Source organism: Oncorhynchus tshawytscha, unplaced genomic scaffold, assembly GCF_018296145.1.
Source record: "Oncorhynchus tshawytscha isolate Ot180627B unplaced genomic scaffold, Otsh_v2.0 Un_contig_4972_pilon_pilon, whole genome shotgun sequence".
Lineage (NCBI taxonomy): Eukaryota > Metazoa > Chordata > Actinopteri > Salmoniformes > Salmonidae > Oncorhynchus > Oncorhynchus tshawytscha.
The window spans coordinates 432,501-459,767 of NW_024609780.1; the positions used below are offsets into that span (position 1 = coordinate 432,501).

Here is a 27,267-nt window from a genome sequence, read left to right on the forward strand (position 1 = left end):
ACGGTGTTTGTTCTTCACTGGTTGCCCTTTTCTTGTGGCAACAGGTCACAAATCTTGCTCCTGTGATGGCACACTGAGGTATCTCACCCAATTTGTTTTCGAATTCTTTGTGAGTCTGTGTAATCTGATGGAAATATGTGTCTCTAATATATGGTCATACATTTGGCAGGAGGTTAGGAAGTGCAGCTCAGTTTCCACTTCATTTTGTGGGCAGTGTGCACAGCGGCATTTCTCAATAGCAAGGCTATACTCACCGAGTCTCTCTCGTTCCCTCTCTCTCTGAACACAAGTCATTTAAAATGACATGGTGAGATTATAAATATTTTAATAAAGTAGTCCATCATGATCTGAGCTGTTTGAAGGGAGTCCTACGGAGGGCGCCATCACACACTGAGCATACGATCACCACTCTCCCGACCACCCAGGTCCCCACATAGCCCTGCAACACTTTCAGCACGTGGAGAGAGAGGGGAGGGACAACTCCACTGGCTCATGGTCTCGGTATAAATACCGTCAAAAAGTCTCGTTCGCGTTGTAGTCGACACCAGACACAGTACTGACAAAGGACGCAGACATCAGAGAGGTGAAACGGATTTATTACGCTCCGATTATCTGCTGTTTTCTATTATTCCTGTGTGTGTGTGTGCTCTCTTCAAACAACGTGGAGGTCTCTATAGCGAACTGTCCGTCAACTGACATCAATGAAGGAGAGAATATCTAGTCAGAAAGTATCTGTTCAGTCCGGGATGGATCCTAGTCAGATTGTGAAGTGTAAAATAGTTGTGGTCGGGGACAGTCAATGTGGGAAGACTGCTCTACTACACGTCTTTGCAAAGGATATCTTCCCAGAGGTGAGTTCAAATAATGGGCTGCTTGATAGCTAAATGTAACAAAAGTTTGTTATAACTAATTAATACTACTACTACTAATAATAATAATATTTGTTATTACTTGTCTATAATTATCTATGATTTTCTCTTTTTTCTTTAGAGTTACATGCCCACAGTGTTCGAGAATTACACGGCCAGTTTTGAAATAGACACGAAAAGAATAGAGCTCAGCCTATGGGACACGTCAGGTAATGATCCATTTCATTTATTTAATCTATCTATGTTTGCCATCACTCTATGACCCAGTCTCCCTATTATAATATTTAGTTTAGATGTATATAACCTGGGTAGATGTATATAACCTGGGTAGATGTATATAACCTGGGTAAATGTATATAACCTGGGTAAATGTATATAACCTGGGTAAATGTATATAACCTGGGTAGATGTATATAACCTGGGTAGATGTATATAACCTGGGTAGATGTATATAACCTGGGTAGATGTATATAACCTGGGTAGATGTATATAACCTGGGTAAATGTATATAACCTGGGTAGATGTATATAACCTGGGTAAATGTATATAACCTGGGTAGATGTATATAACCTGGGTAAATGTATATAACCTGGGTAAATGTATATAACCTGGGTAGATGTATATAACCTGGGTAAATGTATATAACCTGGGTAGATGTATATAACCTGGGTAGATGTATATAACCTGGGTAGATGTATATAACCTGGGTAAATGTATATAACCTGGGGGTATATAACCTGGGTAAATGTATATAACCTGGGTAAATGTATATAACCTGGGTAAGATGTATATAACCTGGGTAAATGTATATAACCTGGGTATGTATATAATGTATATAACCTGGGTAGATGTATATAACCTGGGTAGATGTATATAACCTGGGTAAATGTATATAACCTGGTAAATGTATATAACCTGTAGATGTATATAACCTGGGTAAGATGTATATAACCTGGGTAAATGTATATAACCTGGGTAAATGTATATAACCTGGGTATAATGTATATAACCTGGGTAAATGATGTATATAACCTGGGTATATAACCTGGGTAAATGTATATAAGTAAATGTATATAACCTGGGTAGATGTATATAACCTAAGTAGATGTATATAACCTGGGTAGATGTATATAACCTGGGTAGATGTATATAACCTGGGTAGATGTATATAACCTGGGTAGATGTATATAACCTGGGTAGATGTATATAACCTGGGTAGATGTATATAACCTGGGTAGATGTATATAACCTGAGTAGATGTATATAACCTGGGTAATTGCAGGATAAATGCTGTATTTATTGTTTGCCTTTGGCTTCCATGATGCCCATTGATCACAGTTGCTGTCCATTTGAAATGCAGCTGCCAGGCATGTCAGGACCTGTTGGTCTCACAGTGTGTGTGCAGGGTGTCATGGAGGAATACATCTGTTGACAGTGATGAATATTTCATTTTTAATGAAACTAAATGATATATTATTCATTATCAAGTTCTGGTTTGTTACATGCTTAGAAGAAGTCATGATGCTACTGTGGAATTGTAGGGATGGACCAGCTGGTTGAACCATTCAGACAGACACCACTGACCAAGTGTTCTACCATGCTTCTCCAGCACTCCCCCTCAACAAAGACACCATGCAGCCAATCAGTAACAGTGAGAAGACTGTCCTCCCTCCAGACAAACTGCTATTTCTGTACCTGGTGCAGTTTATTAGTCTTATACTGGACTCTTTCAGTATACTGATTTCTAGTGTTGAGGAGTTAACCTCATGGGATCTCCATCCATGCTGGAAGTCTGGAAGTAATTATGTGTTGTAGCCCCACTCTCCTCCAGCCTGATCCCCAGCCCTCTCCCTTCCGTAGCCCCACTCTCCCCCAGCCGGATCCCCAGCCCTCTCCCTTCCGTAGCCCCACTCTCCCCCAGCCGGATCCCCAGCCCTCTCCCTTCCGTAGCCCCACTCTCCCCCAGCCGGATCCCCAGCCCTCTCCCTTCCGTAGTCCCACTCTCCCTCAGCCGGATCCCCAGCCCTCTCCCTTCCGTAGTCCCACTCTCCCTCAGCCGGATCCCCAGCCCTCTCCCTTCCGTAGCCCCACTCTCCCCAGCCGGATCCCCAGCCCTCTCCCTTCCGTAGCCCCCTCTCCCCCAGCCGGATCCCCAGCCCTCTCCCTTCCGTAGCCCCACTCTCCCCCAGCCGGATCCCCAGCCCCTCTCCCTTCTGCTCCACACTCCCCCAGCCGGATCCCCCTCTCCCTTCCATTGCTCCACACTCCCCAGCCCTCTCCCTTCCATTGCTCCACACTCCCCAGCCCTCTCCCTTCCTTGGCCCACACTCCCCCAGCCCTCTCCCTTCCATTGCCCCACACTCCCCCCTACTCCCCCTCTCCCTTCCATTGCTCCACACTCCCCTAGCCCTCTCCCTTCCATTGCTCCACACTCCCCAGCCCTCTCCCTTTCTTGGCCCCACTCTCCCCTAGCCCTCTCCCTTCCATTGCTCCACACTCCCCAGCCCTCTCCCTTCCATTGCCCCACACTCCCCAGCCCTCTCCCTTCCATTGCCCCACACTCCCCAGCCCTCTCCCTTCCATTGCTCCACACTCCCCTAGCCCTCTCCCTTCCATTGCTCCACACTCCCCAGCCCTCTCCCTTCCATTGCTCCCACACTCCCCAGCCCTCTCCCTTCCATTGCTCCACACTCCCCCAGCCCTCTCCCTTCCATTGCTCCCACTCCCCTAGCCCTCTCCCTTCCATTGCTCCACACTCCCCCAGCCCTCTCCCTTCCATTGCTCCACACTTCCCCAGCCCTCTCCCTTCCATTGCTCCACACTCCCCAGCCCTCTCCCTTTCTTGGCCCCACTCTCCCCCAGCCCAATCCCCAGCCCTCTCCCTGCTTTTGCCCCACGTTCCCTCAGCCCTCTCCCTGCTTTTGCCCCACGTTCCCTCAGCCCAATCCCCAGCCCTCTCCCTGCTTAAGCCCCAGGTCTGCAAACCTTTAGCCTCTATGCTTCCCCCTCAGCTGTCCCCTGCCTGGACTGTGCTTGTAACCTGGGGGTGGTGGAGGTGGTAGTTCAAGCTGGGGCTCTGTTGCCGAGTGGGTCTGTTTGTCTGTCTGGTTGGCTGTAGAGGGACTGTCTGTCTGGTCTGGCTGTAGAGGGACTGTCTGTCTGCCTGGTTGGCTGTAGAGGGACTGTCTGTCTGCCTGGTTGGCTGTAGAGGGACTGTCTGTCTGTCTGGTTGGCTGTAGAGGGACTGTCTGTCTGTCTGGTTGGCTGTAGAGGGACTGTCTGTCTGCCTGGTTGGCTGTAGAGGGACTGTTTGTCTGCCTGGTTGGCTGTAGAGGGACTGTCTGTCTGTCTGGTTGGCTGTAGAGGGACTGTCTGTCTGCCTGGTTGGCTGTAGAGGGACTGTCTGTCTGCCTGGTTGGCTGTAGAGGGACTGTCTGTCTGCCTGGTTGGCTGTAGAGGGACTGTCTGTCTGCCTGGTTGGCTGTAGAGAGACTGTCTGTCTGCCTGGTTTTCTGTAGAGGGACTGTCTGCCTGGTTGGCTGTAGAGAGACTGTCTGTCTGTCTGTCTGTCTGTAGTGTAGAGGGACTGTCTGCCTGTAGTGTAGTGTAGAGGGACTGTCTGTCTGCATGTATTGTAGAGGGACTGTCTGCCTGTAGTGTAGTGTAGAGGGAGTGTCTGTAGTGTAGTGTAGAGGGACTGTCTGTCTGTAGTGTAGAGGGAGTGTCTGTCTGTAGTGTAGTGTAGAGGGACTGTCTGTCTGTAGTGTAGTGTAGAGGGAGTGTCTGTAGTGTAGAGGGACTGTCTGTCTGTAATGTAGTGTAGAGGGAGTGTCTGTCTGTAGTGTAGAGGGAGTGTCTGTATGTAGTGTAGAGGGAGTGTCTGTAATGTAGTGTAGAGGGACTGTCTGTCTGTAGTGTAGTGGGAGTGTCTGTCTGTAGTGTAGAGGGAGTGTCTGTCTGTAGTGTAGAGGGACTGTCTGTAGTGTGGAGGGACTGTCTGTCTGTCGTGTAGTGTAGAGGGACTGTCTGTCTGTAGTGTAGAGGGACTGTCTGTCTGTAGTGTAGTGTAGAGGAACTGTCTGTCTGTAGTGTAGAGGGAGTGTCTGTCTGTAGTGTAGAGGGAGTGTCTGTAGTGTAGTGTAGAGGGACTGTCTGTCTGTAGTGTAGAGGGACTGTCTGTAGTGTAGAGGGAGAGGGACTGTGTAGTGTAGAGGGACTGTCTGTCTGTAGTGTAGAGGGACTGTCTGTCTGTAGTGTAGAGGGACTGTCTGTCTGTAGTGTAGTGTGAGGAACTGTCTGTCTGTAGTGTAGTGTAGAGGGACTGTCTGTCTGTAGTGTAGAGGGACTGTCTGTCTGTAGTGTAGAGGGACTGTCTGTAGTGTAGTGTAGAGGGACTGTCTGTCTGTAGTGTAGAGGAACTGTCTGTCTGTAGTGTGGAGGGAGTGTCTGTCTGTAATGTAGAGGGACTGTCTGTAGTGTGGAGGGACTGTCTGTCTGTAGTGTAGAGGGAGTGTCTGTCTGTAGTGTAGAGGGACTGTCTGTAGTGTGGAGGGACTGTCTGTCTGTAGTGTAGTGTAGAGGGACTGTCTGTAGTGTAGTGTAGAGGGACTGTCTGTCTGTAGTGTAGAGGGACTGTCTGTCTGTAGTGTAGTGTAGAGGGACTGTCTGTCTGTAGTGTAGAGGGAGTGTCTGTCTGTAGTGTAGAGGGAGTGTCTCTGTAGTGTAGAGGGACTGTCTGTCTGTAGTGTAGAGGAACTGTCTGTAGTGTAGTGTAGAGGGACTGTCTGTAGTGTAGTGTAGAGGGACTGTCTGTAGTGTAGTGTAGAGGAACTGTCTGTCTGTAGTGTGGAGGGACTGTCTGTCTGTCTTTCTCCTGATTTCTTCAGTAGGTCTCCTGAGCCTTTCCTAGGCACGACTCGGTGATTGGCTCAGATTCAGTGGGCAAACACAGAGCTGGTCTGAGGCTGTGTGTGGTGTGTTGTGTGTGGTGTGTGGTGTGTGTGTGTGGTGTGTTGTGTGTGTGTGTGTGTGTGTGTGTGTGTGTGTGTGTGTGTGTGTGTGTGTGTGTGTGTGTGTGTACTGCAGAGCCTATGTATCCCCTAATGGGAACCCCTCTTTTATTCAGTAGGGCCTCTGAGCGACTGGCTTATCCCATGCCTCTATCCAGGCTTTAACAAGGTAGAGACACCTGAGCTCTGCTCATTACCAGGACTGAGCTGCACATTGATGGGCTCTGCCTCACCGTCCGCTTTGTTTTCAAGCAGGAATAGAGGAAGGGAAGGAGCATAGCCAAACAGGAGTGGAGGTGCAGCAGACTAACACGAATTCTCACAGTAACAACGAAAAAGTAAGCTACTGGATATACAGTATAGTATAGAACACAACCCAGTAGTACAGTATAGTATAGAACACAACCCAGTAATATAGTATAGTATAGAACACAACCCAGTAATACACTATAGTATAGAACACAACCCAGTAATATAGTATAGTATAGAAGACAACCCAGTAATACAGTATAGTATAGAACACAACCCAGTAATACAGTATAATACAGTAATACAGTATAGTATAGAAGACAACCCAGTAATACAGTATAGTATAGAACACAACCCAGTAATACAGTATAGTATAGAACACAACCCAGTAATACAGTATAGTATAGAAGACAACCCAGTAATACAGTATAGTATAGAACACAACCCAGTAATACAGTATAGTATAGAACACAACCCAGTAATACAGTATAGTATAGAACACAACCCAGTAATACAGTATAGTATAGAACACAACCCAGTAATACAGTATAGTATAGAACACAACCCAGTAATGCAGTATAGTATAGAAGACAACCCAGTAATGCAGTATAGTATAGAAGACAACCCAGTAATACAGTATAGTATAGAACACAACCCAGTAATACAGTATAGTATAGAACACAACCCAGTAATACAGTATAGTATAGAACACAACCCAGTAATATAGTATAGTATAGAACACAACCCAGTAATACAGTATAGTATAGAAGACAACCCAGTAATACAGTATAGTATAGAACACAACCCAGTAATACAGTATAGTATAGAACACAACCCAGTAATATAGTATAGTATAGAACACAACCCAGTAATACAGTATAGTATAGAACACAACCCAGTAATACAGTATAGTATAGAACACAACCCAGTAATACAGTATAGTATAGAACACAACCCAGTAGTATAGTATAGTATAGTATAGAACACAACCCAGTAATACTGTATAGTATAGAAGACAACCCAGTAATACAGTATAGTATAGAACACAACCCAGTAATACAGTATAGTATAGTATAGAACACAACCCAGTAATACAGTATAGTATAGCATAGAACACAACCCAGTAGTATGGTATAGTATAGAACACAACCCAGTAATACAGTATAGTATAGAAGACAACCCAGTAATACAGTATAGTATAGAACACAACCCAGTAATACACTATAGTATAGAACACAACCCAGTAATACAGTATAGTATAGAAGACAACCCAGTAATACAGTATAGTATAGAACACAACCCAGTAATGCAGTATAGTATAGAAGACAACCCAGTAATGCAGTATAGTATAGAACACAACCCAGTAGTATAGTATAGTATAGAACACAACCCAGTAATATAGTATAGTATAGAACACAGCCCAGTAATACAGTATAGTATAGAACACAACCCAGTAATACAGTATAGTATAGTATAGTATAGCACACAACCCAGTAATACAGTATAGTATAGAACACATCCCAGTAATATAGTACAGTATAGTATAGAACACAACCCAGTAATACAGTATAGTATAGAACACAACCCAGTAATACAGTATTATATAGAACACATCCCAGTAATATAGTACAGTATAGTATAGAACACAGCCCAGTAATACAGTATAGTATAGTATAGTATAGTATAGAACACAACCCAGTAATACAGTATAGTATAGAACACAACCCAGTAGTATAGTATAGTATAGAACACAACCCAGTAATACAGTATAGTATAGAACACAACCCAGTAATACAGTATAGTATAGAACACAACCCAGTAATATAGTATAGTATAGAACACAACCCAATAATATAGTATAGTATAGAACACAACCCAGTAGTACAGTATAGTATAGAACACAACCCAGTAATACAGTATAGTATAGAACACAACCCAGTAATACAGTATAGTATAGTATAGAACACAACCCAGCAATACAGTATAGTATAGAACACAACCCAGTAATACAGTATAGCATAGTATAGAACACAACCCAGTAATACAGTACAGTATAGTATAGAACACAACCCAGTAATACAGTATAGTATAGAACACAACCCAGTAATACAGTATAGTATAGAACACAACCCAGTAATATAGTATAGTATAGTATAGTATAGTATAGTATAGTATAGAACACATCCCAGAAATACAGTATAGTATAGTATAGAACACAGCCCAGTAATACAGTATAGTATAGTATAGAACACAGCCCAGAAATACAGTATAGTATAGAACACAGCCCAGTAATACAGTATAGTATAGTATAGTATAGAACACAGCCCAGAAATACAGTATAGTATAGAACACAGCCCAGTAATACAGTATAGTATAGTATAGTATAGAACACAGCCCAAAAATACAGTATAGTATAGAACACAGCCCAGAAATACAGTATAGTATAGTATAGAACACAACCCAGCAATACAGTATAGTATAGAACACAGCCCAGTAATACAGTATAGTATAGTATAGAACACAGCCCAGTAATACAGTATAGTATAGTATAGTATAGTATAGAGCACAGCCCAGTAATACAGTATAGTATAGTATAGAACACAACCCAGTAATACAGTATAGTATAGTATAGTATAGTATAGTATAGTATAGTACAAGTATAGTATAGTAGTAATAGAACACAACCCAGTAATACAGTATAGTATAGTATAGTATAGAACACAACCCAGTAATACAGTATAGTATAGTATAGTATAGAACACAACCCAGTAATACAGTATAGTATAGTATAGAACACAACCCAGTAATACAGTATAGTATAGTATAGAACACAACCCAGTAATACAGTATAGTATAGTATAGAACACAACCCAGTAATACAGTATAGTATAGTATAGAACACAACCCAGTAATACAGTATAGTATAGTATAGTATAGTATAGAACACAACCCAGTAATACAGTATAGTATAGTATAGAACACAACCCAGTAATACAGTATAGTATAGTATAGAACACAACCCAGTAATACAGTATAGTATAGTATAGAACACAACCCAGTAATACAGTATAGTATAGTATAGAACACAACCCAGTAATACAGTATAGTATAGTATAGTATAGAACACAACCCAGTAATACAGTATAGTATAGTATAGAACACAGCCCAGTAATACAGTATAGTATAGAACACAGCCCAGTAATACAGTATAGTATAGAACACAGCCCAGTAATACAGTATAGTATAGAACACAACCCAGTAATACAGTATAGTATAGTATAGAACACAACCCAGTAATACAGTATAGTATAGTATAGAACACAACCCAGTAATACAGTATAGTATAGTATAGAACACAACCCAGTAATACAGTATAGTATAGTATAGAACACAACCCAGTAATACAGTATAGTATAGAACACAACCCAGTAATACAGTATAGTATAGAACACAACCCAGTAATACAGTATAGTATAGTATAGAACACAACCCAGTAATACAGTATAGTATAGTATAGAACACAACCCAGTAATACAGTATAGTATAGTATAGAACACAACCCAGTAATACAGTATAGTATAGTATAGAACACAACCCAGTAATACAGTATAGTATAGTATAGAACACAACCCAGTAATACAGTATAGTATAGTATAGTATAGTATAGAACACAGCCCAGTAATACAGTATAGTATAGAACACAGCCCAGTAATACAGTATAGTATAGAACACAACCCAGTAATACAGTATAGTATAGTATAGAACACAACAGTAATACAGTATAGTATAGTATAGAACACAACCCAGTAATACAGTATAGTATAGTATAGAACACAACCCAGTAATACAGTATAGTATAGTATAGAACACAACCCAGTAATACAGTATAGTATAGTATAGAACACAGCCCAGTAATACAACACAACCCAGTAATACAGTATAGTATAGTATAGAACACAACCCAGTAATACAGTATAGTATAGTATAGAACACAACCCAGTAATACAGTATAGTATAGAACACAACCCAGTAATACAGTATAGTATAGAACACAACCCAGTAATATAGTATAGTATAGTATAGTATAGTATAGAACACAACCCAGTAATACAGTATAGTATAGTATAGTACAGTATAGTATAGAGCACAACCCAGTAATACAGCATAGTATAGTATAGAACACAGCCCAGTAATATAGTATAGTATAGTATAGTGGGGTATAGTATAGTATAGTATAGAACACAACCCAGTAATACAGTATAGTATAGTATAGAAGACAACCCAGTAATACAGTATAGTATAGAACACAACCCAGTAATACAGTATAGTATAGAACACAACCCAGTAATACAGTATAGTATAGAACACAGCCCAGTAATACAGTATAGTATAGAACACAGCCCAGTAACAGGCCTTCCACTCACATATGGATATAAAGCAGTGGTATTCAAAGTCAGGTTCATGACCCCTAGTGGGGGAATTGCAGTTGGGTCGACAAATAAAATGATTTAAAAAAATTAGAAGTACAAATTATTTCACTGCCTTGCTCAAGGGAAGACCGGCACATTTTTACACAAGCAACATTTTGGTTACTGTCCCAACGCTTTAACCGCTAGGCTACCTGCTGCCCTCCTAGACAATGGACCGGCTTTAAAGTTTTGTCATTAGATATGTGGTGGGGGGAAATGGGTTCCCCGGAAATGCTGGTGAAAAAAATGGGGTCCCTGCGGAAAAAAGTTGAAATACCACTGACATAAAGCTATTGAACCCATATCAACTCACTATCCTAACTCTTAAATAAAGGGTGCAGGCAGACAGCCAATCACCTTAGCAAACTGCCTCAGACACACACCTCCACTTTCAACATCCAAGGAGAGACTCAATGAAAGGAACGTTGCAAAGAAACATTTCAACACCCCGTAGCCCAGCCGACAGGCCTCTAACCTTTAACCCTGAAGGTGAAGGAGCACACAGAGGACACATGGGAGTTCATAACTTCCCAGGACATTACCTTAACGACCTTCATTTTTATTGTTACCCCCTGACTGACTGTCTGTGGTTCATTAACAGCATCACAGATAAACAGAGAACAAATGCGCCAGGGTCAGTCCACCACCACTTCGTACTGTAGGGAGTCCTGTGGGTCAGGGGTCAGGGGGATGTGGGTTCCTTCCTTGGAGGGTCAGGGGGATGTGGGTTCCTTCCTGGGAGGGTTAGGGGGATGTGGGTTCCTTCCTGGGAGGGTTAGGGGGATGTGGGTTCCTTCCTGGGTGGGGCAGGGGGATGTGGGCTCCTTCCTCGGAGGGGCAGGGGGTTGTGCGTTTCAGTCTGGGAGGGTCAGGGGTCAGGGGGATGTGGGTTCCTTCCTGGGAGGGTCAAAGGGTTGTGGGTTTCAGTTTGTAAGGGTTAGCGGGGGCTCCAGTTCCACAGATGCCTGAGTTCCTGCCCCCCTACTGCTCCCTGGCAAGACAAGCAGCAGAGGGAAACATATTGATTAGTGCTGGGGCTGCTGAGTTAGTTAGGGAGATTTCAAAGGGGGGAGTGAATCCCACAGCTGCTAACCTGCAGGCTCCTCCATATCAATCACATGCTGAGAAGAAGAGAGAGGATGGGGAGGAGGAGGACGGGGGATGAGGAGGGGTGCTAGATACCGGGGATAAAGCTAGAGCTGAGCTGGGCTTATCTGCAGGAGCCATTCTCCCCAGGGCCGGATTTGGGAGCACCTACCTCCAGGGGGCCTTTCCTGCAATTGAAAACATTTTGCCATGGGACAAGAGAGAAAATGTTGCAGTTTCATCATGAGGCTAAGAGAAAATGTTGCAGTTTTATCATGAGGCTAAGAGGAAATGTTGCAGTTTTATCATGAGGCTAAGAGATACAGTATAGTATACTGTAAATGGTGCAGTTTTATCATGAGGCTAAGAGATACAGTATAGTATACTGTAAATGTTGATGTTGCAGTTTTATCATGAGGCTAGGAGAAAATGTTGCAGTTTTATCATGAGTCTAAGAGAAAATTTTGCAGTTTTATCATGAGGCTAAGAGATACAGTATAGTATACTGTAAATGTTGCAGTTTTCAAGTGAATTTCCTGCAATTCTACACATTTTGCCATGACTTCTGTCATGTTCATATGTTATTTGAGGGGCCCCGACCTCCAGCGTTGGGGGTCCCCTTGAGGTATGGGGACCCAGGGCACGTGCCCTGCGTGCCTGTTCGTAAATCCGTCCCTCATTCTCCCCCATTGGTCTATTGACCCATCTGAGAGGTTTAGAGGAAGTGGTCCTCAAGGTGTTTGTTGCTTTGTACCTGAGGCATTGATTCAGATGTGACTTATTTCAACAATATTACCTGTTCATTTTCTAAATGAATACAGTGGGAGACTATTTAGAAATGAAGGGAAATCAAAGAGCCTCGGCGCCAGCTGGTTGCCGTCCTGTCTCCTCCCTCTCTCCCTGCCTCCACACACGCCTCCCGCATGACTGCTGTGTGATTCAGCGGCTGAGACAGGATGATGGATTGACTACTATCGCGTTTGTTGACACTGTTGTAGGCCGGGCCGTGCTCCGTGCACGCTGAACGCTTTGAGCCAACCTATAGGAGGGAGACAGCAGCTGGTTCAACTCGACACAAAGAGGCCAGTGACACTCAGAGAGACAACCGTCAGGGTGATTGACCTTTCAGACGTTACACAGGCACCATTGAAATTCCTCCACTAACTTGAATGCAAAGCATCTATCCTGAATCCCAACCTGGATCCTGTGTGTTTCTGCAGTCAGTTGTTCAGGGCCTGCTGCCTGTCCACTCTGGCTTCCAGACAGCTGAGGTGGGCTCTGCTTTAGCAAGCTCCCAGGCCTTCCCTTCTACAGACCACGGTCAGCAGCCAGCCTCTGTTGCATCGGATCAATTTCTGGAGCTCGGCGAATTGGAGCCGCATGTTTCACATTCCGAGGACGAAAGGTTGCTACTTGCTACTGAACAAAGAGCCCCTTTGTAAACGTTGAGATCTTTCGGCAAACTTAAGAAGAGCGGTGCATATTTCCGTTGTTAACGTTGTTAGCCTAGACTCAAATCAAATTAGTTTTTGCATGTCTGCATGCCTTAGATCAGCTGTACTGTATACTCATTTACACTGTGTGACCTGGGTAACTGAATCATATAGGCTGTGTGACCTGGGGAAACTATATCATATAGACTGTGTGATCTGGGTAACTGAATCATAAAGACTGTGTTACCTGGGTAACTGAATCATATAGACTGTGTGACCTGGGTAACTGAATCATATAGACTGTGACCTGGGTAACTGAATCATATAGGCTGTGTGACCTGGGGTAACTGAATCATATAGACTGTGTGACCTGGGTAACTGAATCATATAGACTGTGTGACCTGGGGAAACTGAATCATATAGACTGTGTGACCTGGGTAACTGAATCATATAGACTGTGTGACCTGGGTAACTGAATCATATAGACTGTGTGACCTGGTTAACTGAATCATATAGACTGTGTGACCTGGGTAACTGAATCATATAGACTGTGTGACCTGACCTGGGTAACTGAATCATATAGACTGTGTGACCTGGGTAACTGAATCATATAGACTGTGTGACCTGGGTAACTGAATCATATAGACTGTGTGACCTGGGTAACTGAATCATATAGACTGTGTGACCTGGGTAACTGAATCATATAGACTGTGTGACCTGGGTAACTGAATCATATAGACTGTGTGACCTGGGTAACTGAATCATATAGACTGTGTGACCTGGGTAACTGAATCATATAGACTGTGTGACCTGGGTAACTGAATCATATAGACTGTGTGACCTGGGTAACTGAATCATATAGACTGTGTGACCTGGGTAACTGAATCATATAGACTGTGACCTGGGTAACTGAATCATATAGACTGTGTGACCTGGGTAACTGAATCATATAGACTGTGTGACCTGGGTAACTGAATCATATAGACTGTGTGACCTGGGTAACTGAATCATATAGACTGTGTGACCTGGGGAAACTGAATCATATAGACTGTGTGACCTGGGTAACTGAATCATATAGACTGTGTGACCTGGGTAACTGAATCATATAGACTGTGTGACCTGGGTAACTGAATCATATAGACTGTGTGACCTGGGGAAACTGAATCATATAGACTGTGTGACCTGGGTAACTGAATCATATAGACTGTGTGACCTGGGTAACTGAATCATATAGACTGTGTGACCTGGGTAACTGAATCATATAGACTGTGTGACCTGGGTAACTGAATCATATAGACTGTGTGACCTGGGTAACTGAATCATATAGACTGTGTGACCTGGGTAACTGAATCATATAGACTGTGTGATCTGGGTAACTGAATCATATAGACTGTGTGACCTGGGTAACTGAATCATATAGACTGTGTGACCTGGGTAACTCACATACAAGGTACTGTGTATCATTCAGAACTCAGATTGTCTTAAACTCTCTTTCACTCTCTCTCTCTCTCTCTCTCTCTCTCTCTCTCTCTCTCTCTCTCTCTCTCTCTCTCTCTCTCTCTCTCTCTCTCTCTCTCTCTGTTGTTCTTCACCTCTCACATTGACACACTCCTTGCATTAGGGCCTTTTTCTTAAGTGGCATGCTTGAGGTTGATGGGATTCAGTGGTCTGGCAGCAGGACTTGGGGCTGTTGGGATTCAGTGGTCTGGCAGCAGGACTAACTGTGGAATGAATGGTTCAGATGGAGCTGAACTGTTGTGGTACACACAGGGCTCCACTCAGCTGTCAGCTCAGCTGGCACCCTATTCCCTATGAAGTGCAAATGGGGTGCCATTTGGGACGCACGCTAAGACTTAGAGCTCTGTGGTCAGGCCTCTCTCTCTCTGCCTCGTCTGTCACTCTGAGGGCTGAAGAGAGAGACAGGGAGCATGTGTCAGCAGCTGCCTACTCCCCCAATGTGTCTGTCTGTCTGTCTTTCTGTGAGAGATATTGAAAAATAGAGATTAAAGGAGCAAGAGAAAAGGAGAGAGACAGAGAAGGAGAGAGAGAAGAGAACAAAAGAGGCAGAACAGTGGGTGGGTGTCTTCCTTCCTCTCAGATTAAAATGTCCTGAGGGGAACAAGGACGGAGCAGAAACTAATGAGGTGATAGTCAACAGGACTTTGTCCACTGTGGAACTTCCTCTCTCTCGGTGCGTGCGTGTGTGTGTGCGTGCGTGCGTGCGTGTGTGTGTGCGTGCGTGCGTGTGGCGTTCTATCAGCTGGGCACCAGGAGATGTCCTCACAGGGGTTCAGATCCAGCTGGGATGAAACAGACACATAGCAGCATCCTCCTATAACACTTCCATAAGAGAGAAACAGCTATTTATGGCTGAGGAAAACACCCAAATACACTCCACTGATTGTCCTGGGATAGCCACGAACTTATTGTGAGGTTTTGATTCTGTCTTCTATAGAACTACTAACAGCATGACCCTTAGCAGCAACCCCATCCTCTATAAAATAACATTGAAAATTGCCCCCAGATTTCCTGTGGAGGGAGGGTTTGTCAGCATTCTGAATGTTGCCCCCAGATTTCATGTGGAGTGAGGGTTTGTCACTATTCTGAATGTTCCCCCAGATTTCCTGTGGAGGGAGGGTTTGTCAGCATTCTGAATGTTGCCCCTGTGGAGGGAGGGTTTGTCACTAGATTTCAGATGTGGAGGGAGGGTTTGTCAGCATTCTGAATGTTGCCCCCAGATTTCATGTGGAGTGAGGGTTTGTCACTATTCTGAATGTTGCCTTAGTGATTATAGATTTCATGTGGAGATTTCATGTTCCTCTCCATTGAGGACTGAGCAGCAAGCTCAGCAATCTACCCCATCCTCAACATTTCTGGAGGGAGGGTTTGTCACTGGATTAGTGATTATGAATCTTGACACTAAATATGTGAAACATATCCCAGATTTCCTGAGGACTGAGCAGCAAGAGCAAGGTTTGTCCCCATCCTCAACATCCTCTAACTGATCCTTACCTCCAACTCAACATCCTCTAACTGATGGTTGTCCCCATCCTCAACATCCTCTAACTGATCCTGATCCATACTCAACATCCTCTAACTGATCCTACCCCCATATCCTCTAACTGGACCCCATCCTCAACATCTAACTGATCCTTACCCCATCCTCAAATTCTAACTGATGAATCCTCAACATCCTCTAACTGATCCTTACCCCATCCTCCATCCTCTAAGGACTGAGCAGCAAGCTACCCCATCCTCAACATCTTCTAACTGCTACCCCATCCTCAACATCCTCTAACTGATCCTTACCCCCATCCTCTAATGATCCCCATCCTCTATCCCCCATCCTCAACATCCTCTAACTGATCCTTACCCCATCCTCAACATCCTCTAACTGATCCTTATCCCCATCCTCAACATCCTCTAACTGATCCTTACCTCCATACTCAACATCTCCTAACTGATCCTTATCCCCATCCTCAACATCCTCTAACTGATCCTTACCCCCAACATCCTCTAACTGATCCTTACCCCCATCCTCAACATCCTCTAACTGATCCTTACCTCCATACTCAACATCCTCTAACTGATCCTTACCCCCCCCATCCTCTAACCCCATCCTCAACATCCTCTAACTGATCCTTACCCCCATCCTCAACATCCTCTAACTGATCCTTACCCCATCCCCATCCTCAACATCCTCTTACCCCCATCCTCAACATCCTCTAACTGATACCCCCATCCTCAACACTAACTGATCCTTACCCCCCCATCCTCAACATCCTCTAATCCTAACTGATCCTTCATCCTCAACATCCTAACTGATCCTTACCCCCATCCTCAACTCTAACTGATCCTTACCCCATCCTCAACATCCTCTAACTGATCCATCCTCAACATACCCCCTCCATCCATCCTCAACATCCTCTAACTGATCCTTACCCCATCCTCAACATCCCTTATCCCCCCATCCTCAACATCCCTAAACCAAACACAGATCCTTACCCCCATCCTCAACATCCAACCAAACACAGTGTTTTTATGATCAGCCCTCTTATGGCCAGCTTTGCAGTAGCTATAGAGAGAAACTCTGGCCTGGGTGGGTCTGAAATGACAGACTATTCCCTATATCATGCACTTATATAGAGCACTCTGGTCAAAAGGAGTGCACAATATAGGGAATAGGGTGTGTGGCAGGGCAGGAGGACGATGAATGGATGTTGATCCAGCTTCTTCCAGATACTGCATTCCTTCCTGTGTGCGGGTGGGTGTGTGTGGTGGCTTCCTCTGGGCTTGTGGAAAAGACCTCCCAAGAGTCCCAGCCACTTTAGACATGAAAAACTAAATTCCTCGGATTCTTTGGCAGCGGGGCTTTGTTACATGTGGGTAGCCCTTTAGTTTCCACAGCTGCTCACGTGCCCCGGTCGCTCACCTTGATGTAAGCCTAAACCCCTCACCACTAAGCTGTTACAGAGATAGGGGAGGAAGGAGGGAGAGAGGGATGAAGGGAGGTTGGGATGGAGAGAGTGAAAGAGAGAGGCGTTTTCCTACACATGGTCTCAGTTTAAGGGGTTGGCATGGTTTTCTAGGTTTCTGCTTTCTCTGGAACTCTGGTCTGTCTCGAGAGAGAAGTAACCTCGTCCTCAAACTCAAACACAACGTATTGCTGCAGTCAGCATAACGTTTTCATCTCTTCTGTTGATGCTCTTCCAGTGTGCATTATCTTGATGCTAATGACTGTGTCCTTCGCTGTTGAGAAATGGTCTCTCATCACCAAAACATCTTCATCTCTATCACTATTGGATTTCCTGTGTGACTTTGGGGCAAAATCTGTCAATATCTGGTTTGGACAGGTTTGGTTGGCCCATAGGATGCTCAATGTATCCATGTGTGTTTCTTCACTCAATCTCTTACATCCACAGCTGGAGTGTTAGTTCTCTGTGTATTGTGTGAGTTGTAGTTCTCTGTGTATTGTGTGAGTTGTAGTTTTCTGTGTATTGTTTGAGTTGTAGTTCTATGTGTATTGTGTGAGTTGTAGTTTTCTGTGTATTGTTTGAGTTGTAGTTCTATGTGTATTATGTTGAGTTGTAGTTCTCTGTGTATTGTGTGAGTTGTAGATTTCTGTGTATTGTGTGAGTTGTAGTTCTATGTGTATTGTGTGAGTTGTAGTTTTCTGTGTATTGTTTGAGTTGTAGTTCTCTGTGTATTGTGTGAGTTGTAGTTCTCTGTGTATTGTGTGAGTTGTAGTTTTCTGTGTATTGTTTGAGTTGTAGTTCTATGTGTATTGTGTGAGTTGTAGTTTTCTGTGTATTGTTTGAGTTGTAGTTCTATGTGTATTATGTTGAGTTGTAGTTCTCTGTGTATTGTGTGAGTTGTAGTTGTCCGTGTGCTGACCTGTGCTTTGTTCTGTTGTTTCAGGGTCTCCATACTACGACAACGTGAGGCCTCTCTCCTACCCAGACTCAGACGCTGTCCTTATCTGTTTTGACGTCAGCCGTCCTGACACACTCGACAGCGTAATAAAGAAGGTGTGTACCACAGGAGGCTGGTGGCACCTTAATTGGGGAGGAAATGCTCGTGATAATGGTTGGAGTGGAATCAGTGGAATGGTATCAAATACATCAAACACATGGTTTCCATGGTTTCCAGGTGTTGACACCATTCTATTGGCTCAGTTCCAGACATTATTATGGTCCGTCCTCCACTTGTGTGTAGCTACCATTAGTCAACCTCTACAGCCTTTAGAATATGGACCTTCATGTGTTTTTCTTTTACCTCACTTGAAAGAAGCTACATGTCCAGTTTTCATTCAATGAATTCATTTTAATATCCTTTTCACTTGACCGCCCCCAGAACGCTTTCCCAGTAATTTCCAGTTTTTCCCAGTAATTTCCTGTTTTTTCCACTTAGCCCACTTAAACATCTAGAGAGTTGAGGTACAGACAGAGATCGTAATGGGTTAGGGGGCGTTAGGGTGAGAGGAGGGCAGGGAAAGGGAGTGCTTTTAGTGTCCTCTGATGTGACTCTGCTATAGAAAAAAAAAAACATGAGAAGGTTCCGTTCCAAAACAGAGTTCCTTCCTTCCTCTTGGCCAGTTCAAACAATCACCTGTCTGTACAACACTGAACATGATCCCTCAATGTCCAGCCAGTCAGCCAGCCAACCAGCCAGCCAGCCAGCCAGCCAGTCAGCCAAACACTCCTTGTTCTCCAGACTGCATTAGTAGCAGATTATCTCCACAGATTAAAGGCCATTGATCCCAGAGTGTTTATTGTGTTTGAGAGGAAACGTGAAGGATTATCTCTGGCCTTAAAGCCTCCGATACTGCATTCCTTCCTGGGTTCAACGCCGTGTGATGCAGCATGGTGACTGGAAACAGGAAGTGGCTTTGTCCTTCAGAAGGAGAGGGCTCAGGTTCTGTCTGAAAAAAAGTCTACAAGCCGTCAAATACTTGATACCTCCAGTCCTTGATTCCTCAATTACTCTCTCTCAAAATCCATTGGAGGAGAGGCTCCAAGGTCCCTCCTCTTGTACCTCCTCCTCCAATGAGCTTTGAGAGGGAGGAGAGGAATCAAGGACAGGAGGAGGCAAGTATTTGATGGCTAGTCTGGACTAGCTCCCATTCTGTCTGGTCCTGTCCTCCCAGTCTCAATGACTTTCTCTGTCCTCCACAGTGGAAAGGGGAGATCCAGGAGTTCTGTCCCAACACCAAGATGCTCCTGGTGGGCTGCAAATCGGACCTGCGCACCGACCTCTCCACGCTGGTGGAGCTGTCCAATCACAGACAGATGCCTGTGTCATATGATCAGGTACGGTGGTTGTAGAGTGCATTTTCTTCAGATTTTGGGTCAATTCCATTTCAATTCAGTCAATTCAGTAAACTGAAATTCCAATTCCAATGTGTTTTCTTCCTACAGGGTTCCAACATGGCCAAACAGATCTCAGCCCCCTACATCGAGTGCTCAGCCCAGCAGTCAGAGAACAGCGTCAGGGACATTTTCCACGTGGCCACCTTGGCCTGCGTCAACAAGAACAACAAGAACGTCAAACGCAACAAATCTACCAGAGGCAACAAAAGGATCTCGCACATGCCCAGTAGGCCTGACCTCGCGACGGTAGCGTCAGACCTGCGGAAGGACAAAGCAAAGAGTTGCTGTGTCATGTGACCTGGTGGGCAGGGTCACGACCCTCGGGAGTGGGTTTGCAGGCTGGGATTGAAGCATGTAGTGAGGACAGGGGTTAAAGGTCAGAGCATAGTGCATTTTGGAACATTAGAGGGTGAGGCCCTTCCCTTCCTGCACTTTAAAGCCCTTGGCCTGCTGTCCTGGGGTGGAGTTTTGTATATGCATCATACAATGTAAATGTAGATGAAATCCACCATATCAATGACAACACAATAGTCTTTCAGTGTAGCCTGTCTATCTACCATCCATCTCCCTTACATATCTTTTACCAGAAGAGGAAGCTATCTCTGCTTTGGGCCAATTAGCTGCCTTCCCTCCTGGCGGCTTCCCGGGAGGTAGTAACACTGTTTCCTCTTAGAGCTGGACGAGGAAGTGGTCATGGCCTTTCACAGGAAATTACCATTTCCACAGGAAGTGATGTCACGTAGGAAAAGTTGAACGAGTCCCGGACGTTTTTCAAAGGACTTCAGAAAGGATGTCCACGCTGTACATGATGATTGGCTCAACCCCCGTCTGTACAGCTGACTCCATCACCATGAGAGACTGCAGCGGTGCACTCTGGAACGCTGAAGACGAGCGGCCATCTTGCACTGGATCAAAGACCTGGAAGTGACATGACACTGCGCACGCAGCACATCACTATGGTTTCCATCAGCTTGTTTGTTTCTCTTCCCCCTTCTTGTGGTTGCAAGTCAAGTGTTTCCTGACCTAATAGTCCCGTTGTTCCAGTCATGTCTTTCCTGTATTTTGTAGAATTTACTGTGAGCCCATATCATTTAAACCAATGGCCGTTGACATCCTAGGACTTCTGATCTGTTTGGCGTAATGATAGACAGGGTAGTGTGATGCTGAACAGTTTATGGACATGTCCTTTCAGCTATGCAACACCTTCTGCTCTCAGCAAGGGAGGGGAATGAAATAAACAAATGAAGCATGACTTTGGTTGAAGGACGTTGTTCACTGGATGTCTAAAGTATAAATGCACTTTTTAAAGATCAAGGCTTCGCTAAAAAGCGCCATGAATTCTGGTATATTCCAATGCCTTTATTAAACTCGCGATGCTTTACAAAATTTTCAGAACAGCTTCTCCTAGAGCAGTGTCATCAGCTAGCCTGCTAATGCTATCTGTTTCAGAACAGATTCTCCTAGAGCAGTATCATCAGCTAGCCTGCTAATGTTATCTGTTTCAGAACAGCTTCTCCTAGAGCAGTATCATCAGCTAGCCTGCTAATGTTATCTGTTTCAGAACAGCTTCTCCTAGAGCAGTACCATCAGCTAGCCTGCTAATGCTATCTGTTTCAGAACAGCTTCTCCTAGAGCAGTATCATCAGCTAGCCTGCTAATGCTATCTGTTTCAGAACAGCTTCTCCTAGAGCAGTATCATCAGCTAGCCTGCTAATGCTATCTGTTTCAGAACAGCTTCTCCTAGAGTAGTATCATCAGCTAGCCTGCTAATGCTATCTGTTTCAGAACAGCTTCTCCTAGAGCAGTATCATCAGCTAGCCTGCTAATGCTATCTGTTTCAGAACAGCTTCTCCTAGAGCAGTATCATCAGCTAGCCTGCTAATGCTATCTGTTTCAGAACAGCTTCTCCTAGAGCAGTATCATCAGCTAGCCTGCTAATGCTATCTGTTTCAGAACAGCTTCTCCTAGAGCAGTATCATCAGCTAGCCTGCTAATGCTATCTGTTTCAGAACAGCTTCTCCTAGAGCAGTATCATCAGCTAGCCTGCTAATGCTATCTGTTTCAGAACAGCTTCTCCTAGAGCAGTATCATCAGCTAGCCTGCTAATGCTATCTGTTTCAGAAATGAATGAAAAGAAAGAAACAGTTGTTTGTTGTGTAAAGTGTTTTGTCATTAGGTCATCCTCCCCCTTTTTTTAATGTAACTGTTATGTCTGTGTCCCATTGTTGTTGCTACAATATTTATTGAATTATATATTTTCCCTTTCAAATAAAAGCAAAATTATGAAAAAAAAAACAGAATTCTTTTTTTTTTTTTTCATCACATTGCATGACATGTTTAAAATAAAATGTCATTCAGTTCCACAGACAAAGAACTGTGTCTCGTTGGCTGTTCTTGACTTTGCCCCTGTAGGCATGTTACACATACATTTAATTGATGTCGCAAAACAAACTTCTGGTAGAAATATATAGGCTTGCTTCAGGAGATGGAGTGAGTGTCATGACTTGAATTAAACCCAATGTCACACAGATGAGCTCAAATCAAATATCCGCGGGGCTGTCAGCCTCGAACACAACAAACTGTTTCCCTTCAATATACAACCCAGACAAACTGTTTCCCTTCAATATACAACCCAGACCAACTGTTTCCCTTCAATATACAACCCAGACAAACTGTTTCCCTTCAATATACAACCCAGACAAACTGTTTCCATTCAATATACAACCCAGACCAACTGTTTCCCTTCAATATACAACCCAGAACAACTGTTTCCCTTCAATATACAACCCAGAGAAACTGTTTCCCTTCAATATACAACCCAGACAAACTGTTTTCCTTCAATATACAACCCAGACAAACTGTTTCCCTTCAATATACAACCCAGACCAATAGTTTCCCTTCAATATACAACCCAGACCAACTGTTTCCCTTCAATATACAACCCAGAGAAACTGTTTCCCTTCAATATACAACCCAGACAAACTGTTTTCCTTCAATATACAACCCAGACAAACTGTTTCCCTTCAATATACAACCCAGACCAACTGTTTCCCTTCAATATACAACCCAGACCAACTGTTTCCCTTAAATATACAACCCAGAGAAACTGTTTCCCTTCAATATACGACCCAGACAAACTGTTTTGTTTCAAATTGCACCCAATAAATCAAAGTGTCATGAGAATGTACAAAAACGTAATCTAGCTGATATTGAGATGTATGATATTATCACCAGTCTGTCCGTGGTGAGTGATGAATGCCAGTGGTGGATGATGTGGTTGAGGGAATACAACAATAATGCTGCTTGACATTGTGGATGTTTAGGATCAATCAAAATGCAGATAATGGACTAGCTAGATCATTTGTAGCCTGTAACACCCTGTAGCTCTGCAAATGAACAACAATCTACAGTATTTCATTACAGCCACAAGAAACAATTGTAGATTAATAATGGTTAAAGAAATTAGATATCGGCTCCTTAGTTCCTTCCCAATGCTTGCAATATTTCCATGTCTATCCAAGTCTTAGGGCCCCAGACTGGGGTAAGGATGGAACACCAGACAGGGATAAAGGTTAAACACCAGACTGGGGTCAGGATGAACACCAGACTGGGGTAAGGGTTAAACACCAGACTGGGGTAAGGGTGGAACACCAGACTGGGGTAAGGGTGGAACACCAGACTGGGGTAAGGGTGGAACACCAGACTGGGGTAAGGGTTGAACACCAGACTGGGGTAAGGATGGAACACCAGACTGGGGTAAGGGTGGAACACCAGACAGGGGTAAGGTTTGAACACCAGACTGGGGTAAGGTTTGAACACCAGACTGGGGTAAGGGTTAAACACCAGACTGGTGTAAGGAATGAACATCAGACTGGGGTAAGGGTGGAACACCAGACTGGGGTAAGGGTTAAACACCAGACTGGGGTAAGGGTTGAACACCAGACTGGGGTAAGGGTGGAACACCAGACTGGGGTAAGGGTTAAACACCAGACTGGGGTAAGGGTTGACCACCAGACTGGGGTAAGGGTTAAACATCAGACTGGGGTAAGGGTTAAACACCAGACTGGAGTAAGGGTTAAACATCAGACTGGGGTAAGGGTTAAACACCAGACTGGGGTAAGGGTTAAACACCAAACTGGGGTAAGGTTTGAACACCAGACTGGGGTAAGGGTGGAACAGCAGACTGGGGTAAGGGTGGAACACCAGACTGGGGTAAGGGTGGAACACCAGACTGGGGTAAGGGTTAAACATGTTGGTGAGGCCCTAAAGCCTTGACACCTACAGTACACATGTTGGTGAGGCCCTAAAGCCTTGACACCTACGGTACACATGTTGTTGAGGCCCTAAAGCCTTGACACCTACGGTGCACATGTTGTTGAGGCCCTAAAGCCTTGACACCTACGGTACACATGTTGTTGAGGCCCTAAAGCCTTGACACCTACGGTACACATGTTGTTGAGGCCCTAAAGCCTTGATGCCTACGGTACACATGTTGTTGAGGCCCTAAAGCCTTGACACCTACGGTACACATGTTGTTGAGGCCCTAAAGCCTTGACACCTACGGTACACATGTTGTTGAGGCCCTAAAGCCTTGACACCTACGGTACACATGTTGTTGAGGCCCTAAAGCCTTGACACCTACGGTACACATGTTGTTGAGGCCCTAAAGCCTTGACACCTACGGTGCACATGTTGTTGAGGCCCTAAAGCCTTGACACCTACGGTACACATGTTGTTGAGGCCCTAAAGCCTTGACACCTACGGTACACATGGTGTTGAGGCCCTAAAGTAGTACTTTAGGCTGCGTTTTCACAGGCAGACCAATATTTTTTCTGCTAATTGGTCTTTTGACCAATCACATCAGATCAGATTTTTTTCACATCAGATCTTTTTCAGAGCTGATCTGATTGGTCAAAAGACCAATTAGTGAAAATGGTATCAGTAGACCACAGGTGATGAGGGATTTTAATTGTGCCAAATGGCTTTTTTACAGGTCTTTCACAAATCATTCATAGTCCTCAGATGGGAGGTTCTTTGTTGTAGTCCTCAGATGGGAAGTTCTATGTTATAGTCCTCAGATGGGAAGTTCTATGTTATAGTCCTCAGTTGTAAGTTCTATGTTATAGTCCTCAGTTGGGAAGTTCTATGTTGTAGTCCTCAGATGGGAAGTTCTATGTTATAGTCCTCAGATGGGAAGTTCTATGTTATAGTCCTCAGATGGGAAGTTCTATGTTATAGTCCTCAGATGGGAAGTTCTATGTTATAGTCCTCAGATGGAAGTTCTATGTTATAGTCCTCAGATGGGAAGTTCTATGTTATAGTCCACAGTTGGGAAGTTCTATGTTATAGTCCTCAGATGGGAAGTTCTATGTTATAGTCCTCAGATGGGAAGTTCTATGTTATAGTCCTCAGATGGGAAGTTCTATGTTATAGTCCTCAGATGGGAAGTTCTATGTTATAGTCCTCAGTTGGGAAGTTCTATGTTGTAGTCCTCAGATGGGAAGTTCTATGTTATAGTCCTCAGATGGGAAGTTCTATGTTATAGTCCTCAGATGGGAAGTTCTATGTTATAGTCCTCAGATGGGAAGTTCTATGTTATAGTCCTCAGATGGGAAGTTCTATGTTATAGTCCTCAGATGGGAAGTTCTATGTTATAGTCCTCAGATGGGAAGTTCTATGTTATAGTCCTCAGATGGGAAGTTCTATGTTATAGTCCTCAGATGGGAAGTTCTATGTTATAGTCCTCAGATGGGAAGTTCTATGTTATAGTCCTCAGATGGGAAGTTCTATGTTGTAGTCCTCAGATGGGAAGTTCTATGTTATAGTCCTCAGATGGGAAGTTCTATGTTATAGTCCTCAGATGGGAAGTTCTATGTTGTAGTCCTCAGATGGGAAGTTCTATGTTGTAGTCCTCAGATGGGAAGTTCTATGTTATAGTCTTCAGATGGGAAGTTCTATGTTATAGTCCTCAGATGGGAAGTTCTATGTTATAGTCCTCAGTTGGGAAGTTCTATGTTATAGTCCTCAGTTGGGTAGTTCAATGTCGTTGTGCACATTGTAAGAATTGTAAAGAATGCTAGAATGAGTGTCAGAACGATACAGCAGTGCTGATGGAAGGATGCCAGATGCTAGAATGAGTGTCAGAACGCTACAGCAGTGCTGATGGAAGGATGCCAGATGCTAGAATGAGTGTCAGAACGCTACAGCAGTGCTGATGGAAGGATGCCAGATGCTAGAATGAGTGTCAGAACGCTACAGCAGTGCTGATGGAAGGATGCCAGATGCTAGAATGAGTGTCAGAACGCTACAGCAGTGCTGATGGAAGGATGCCAGATGCTAGAATGAGTGTCAGAACGCTACAGCAGTGCTGATGGAAGGATGCCAGGAAGACAGACAGGAATCTCCAAGCAATAACCGATGGCAATGTTCAGTGTAAAAGCCCTCTGAACAAAGGACCAAGGCCAGACAGAATCAGTTATGTATGGAATCACAATAGAGTACAGACACAGGAAGTTACTCTAACAAGAAGCTACATTGCCACATTTACCAGGATATAAATGAATTTAGCATAATATTAATGCATCATACAGTATATCTGACTTCATTATGTGTTGCAGCCTTTTCCCCACTGAAAGGCATTGATCACAACCCTGGAATCAAATGGAAAACAGGGACAAAAAAAGTCAGACGTTGCTTTTTGTTACAATATTAACATAACAGTAATTCAATATCTATTCCCCCAATAACCAACCATTTGAAATAAAAAAACTATTTCCCTTTAGTCTCGGAAACACATTTAAAATGCAGAACACATCAAATATTTATGGACGTATCAACCCAATATCTTCAGGGATAGCCTGTAGATTACACCAGACAGGCTGCGGGGAAGAAATGGTGCTACTCTGATTTAAGCATACAAAAGCAGAAAAGATACCCGGATGAATATACTAACTAAATTATAAGATATTTCAACTTTTTAAAAGACGGTGTTTTTTGCAACTAAAACATACTTTCCCCAGGAGAGTAAAACATCGGCTGTGAAAAGGAGAAGTGCCATACTAAAATATACAGCAGCATATGATCCCAAATGGTTTTAAAAACAGCATTTAACATCTCACTAAGAACAGACAAAAACATTTAAATGGATTAAACAAATGTGTGTGTGTGTGTGTGTGTGTGTGTGTGTGTGTGTGTGTGTGTGTGTGTGTGTGTCTGTCTGTCTGTGTGTGTGTGTGTGTGTGTGTGTGTGTGTATGTCTGTCTGTGTGTGTGTGTGTGTGTGTG

The 27,267-nt window shown here is 43.9% G+C and overlaps 1 protein-coding gene across 1 annotated transcript; it reads left to right on the forward strand.

The window, feature by feature from the left end:
- Positions 1 to 483: 483 nt before the first annotated feature.
- Positions 484 to 22,051, forward strand: LOC112240714 (rho-related GTP-binding protein RhoE). The gene is made up of 5 exons (XM_024408966.2): positions 484 to 851; positions 991 to 1,078; positions 18,534 to 18,643; positions 19,790 to 19,924; positions 20,033 to 22,051. The coding sequence occupies exons 1-5, from the start codon at positions 702 to 704 to the stop codon at positions 20,279 to 20,281; spliced, it is 732 nt and encodes a 243-aa protein (XP_024264734.2). The 5' UTR covers positions 484 to 701; the 3' UTR covers positions 20,282 to 22,051.
- Positions 22,052 to 27,267: the final 5,216 nt, after the last annotated feature.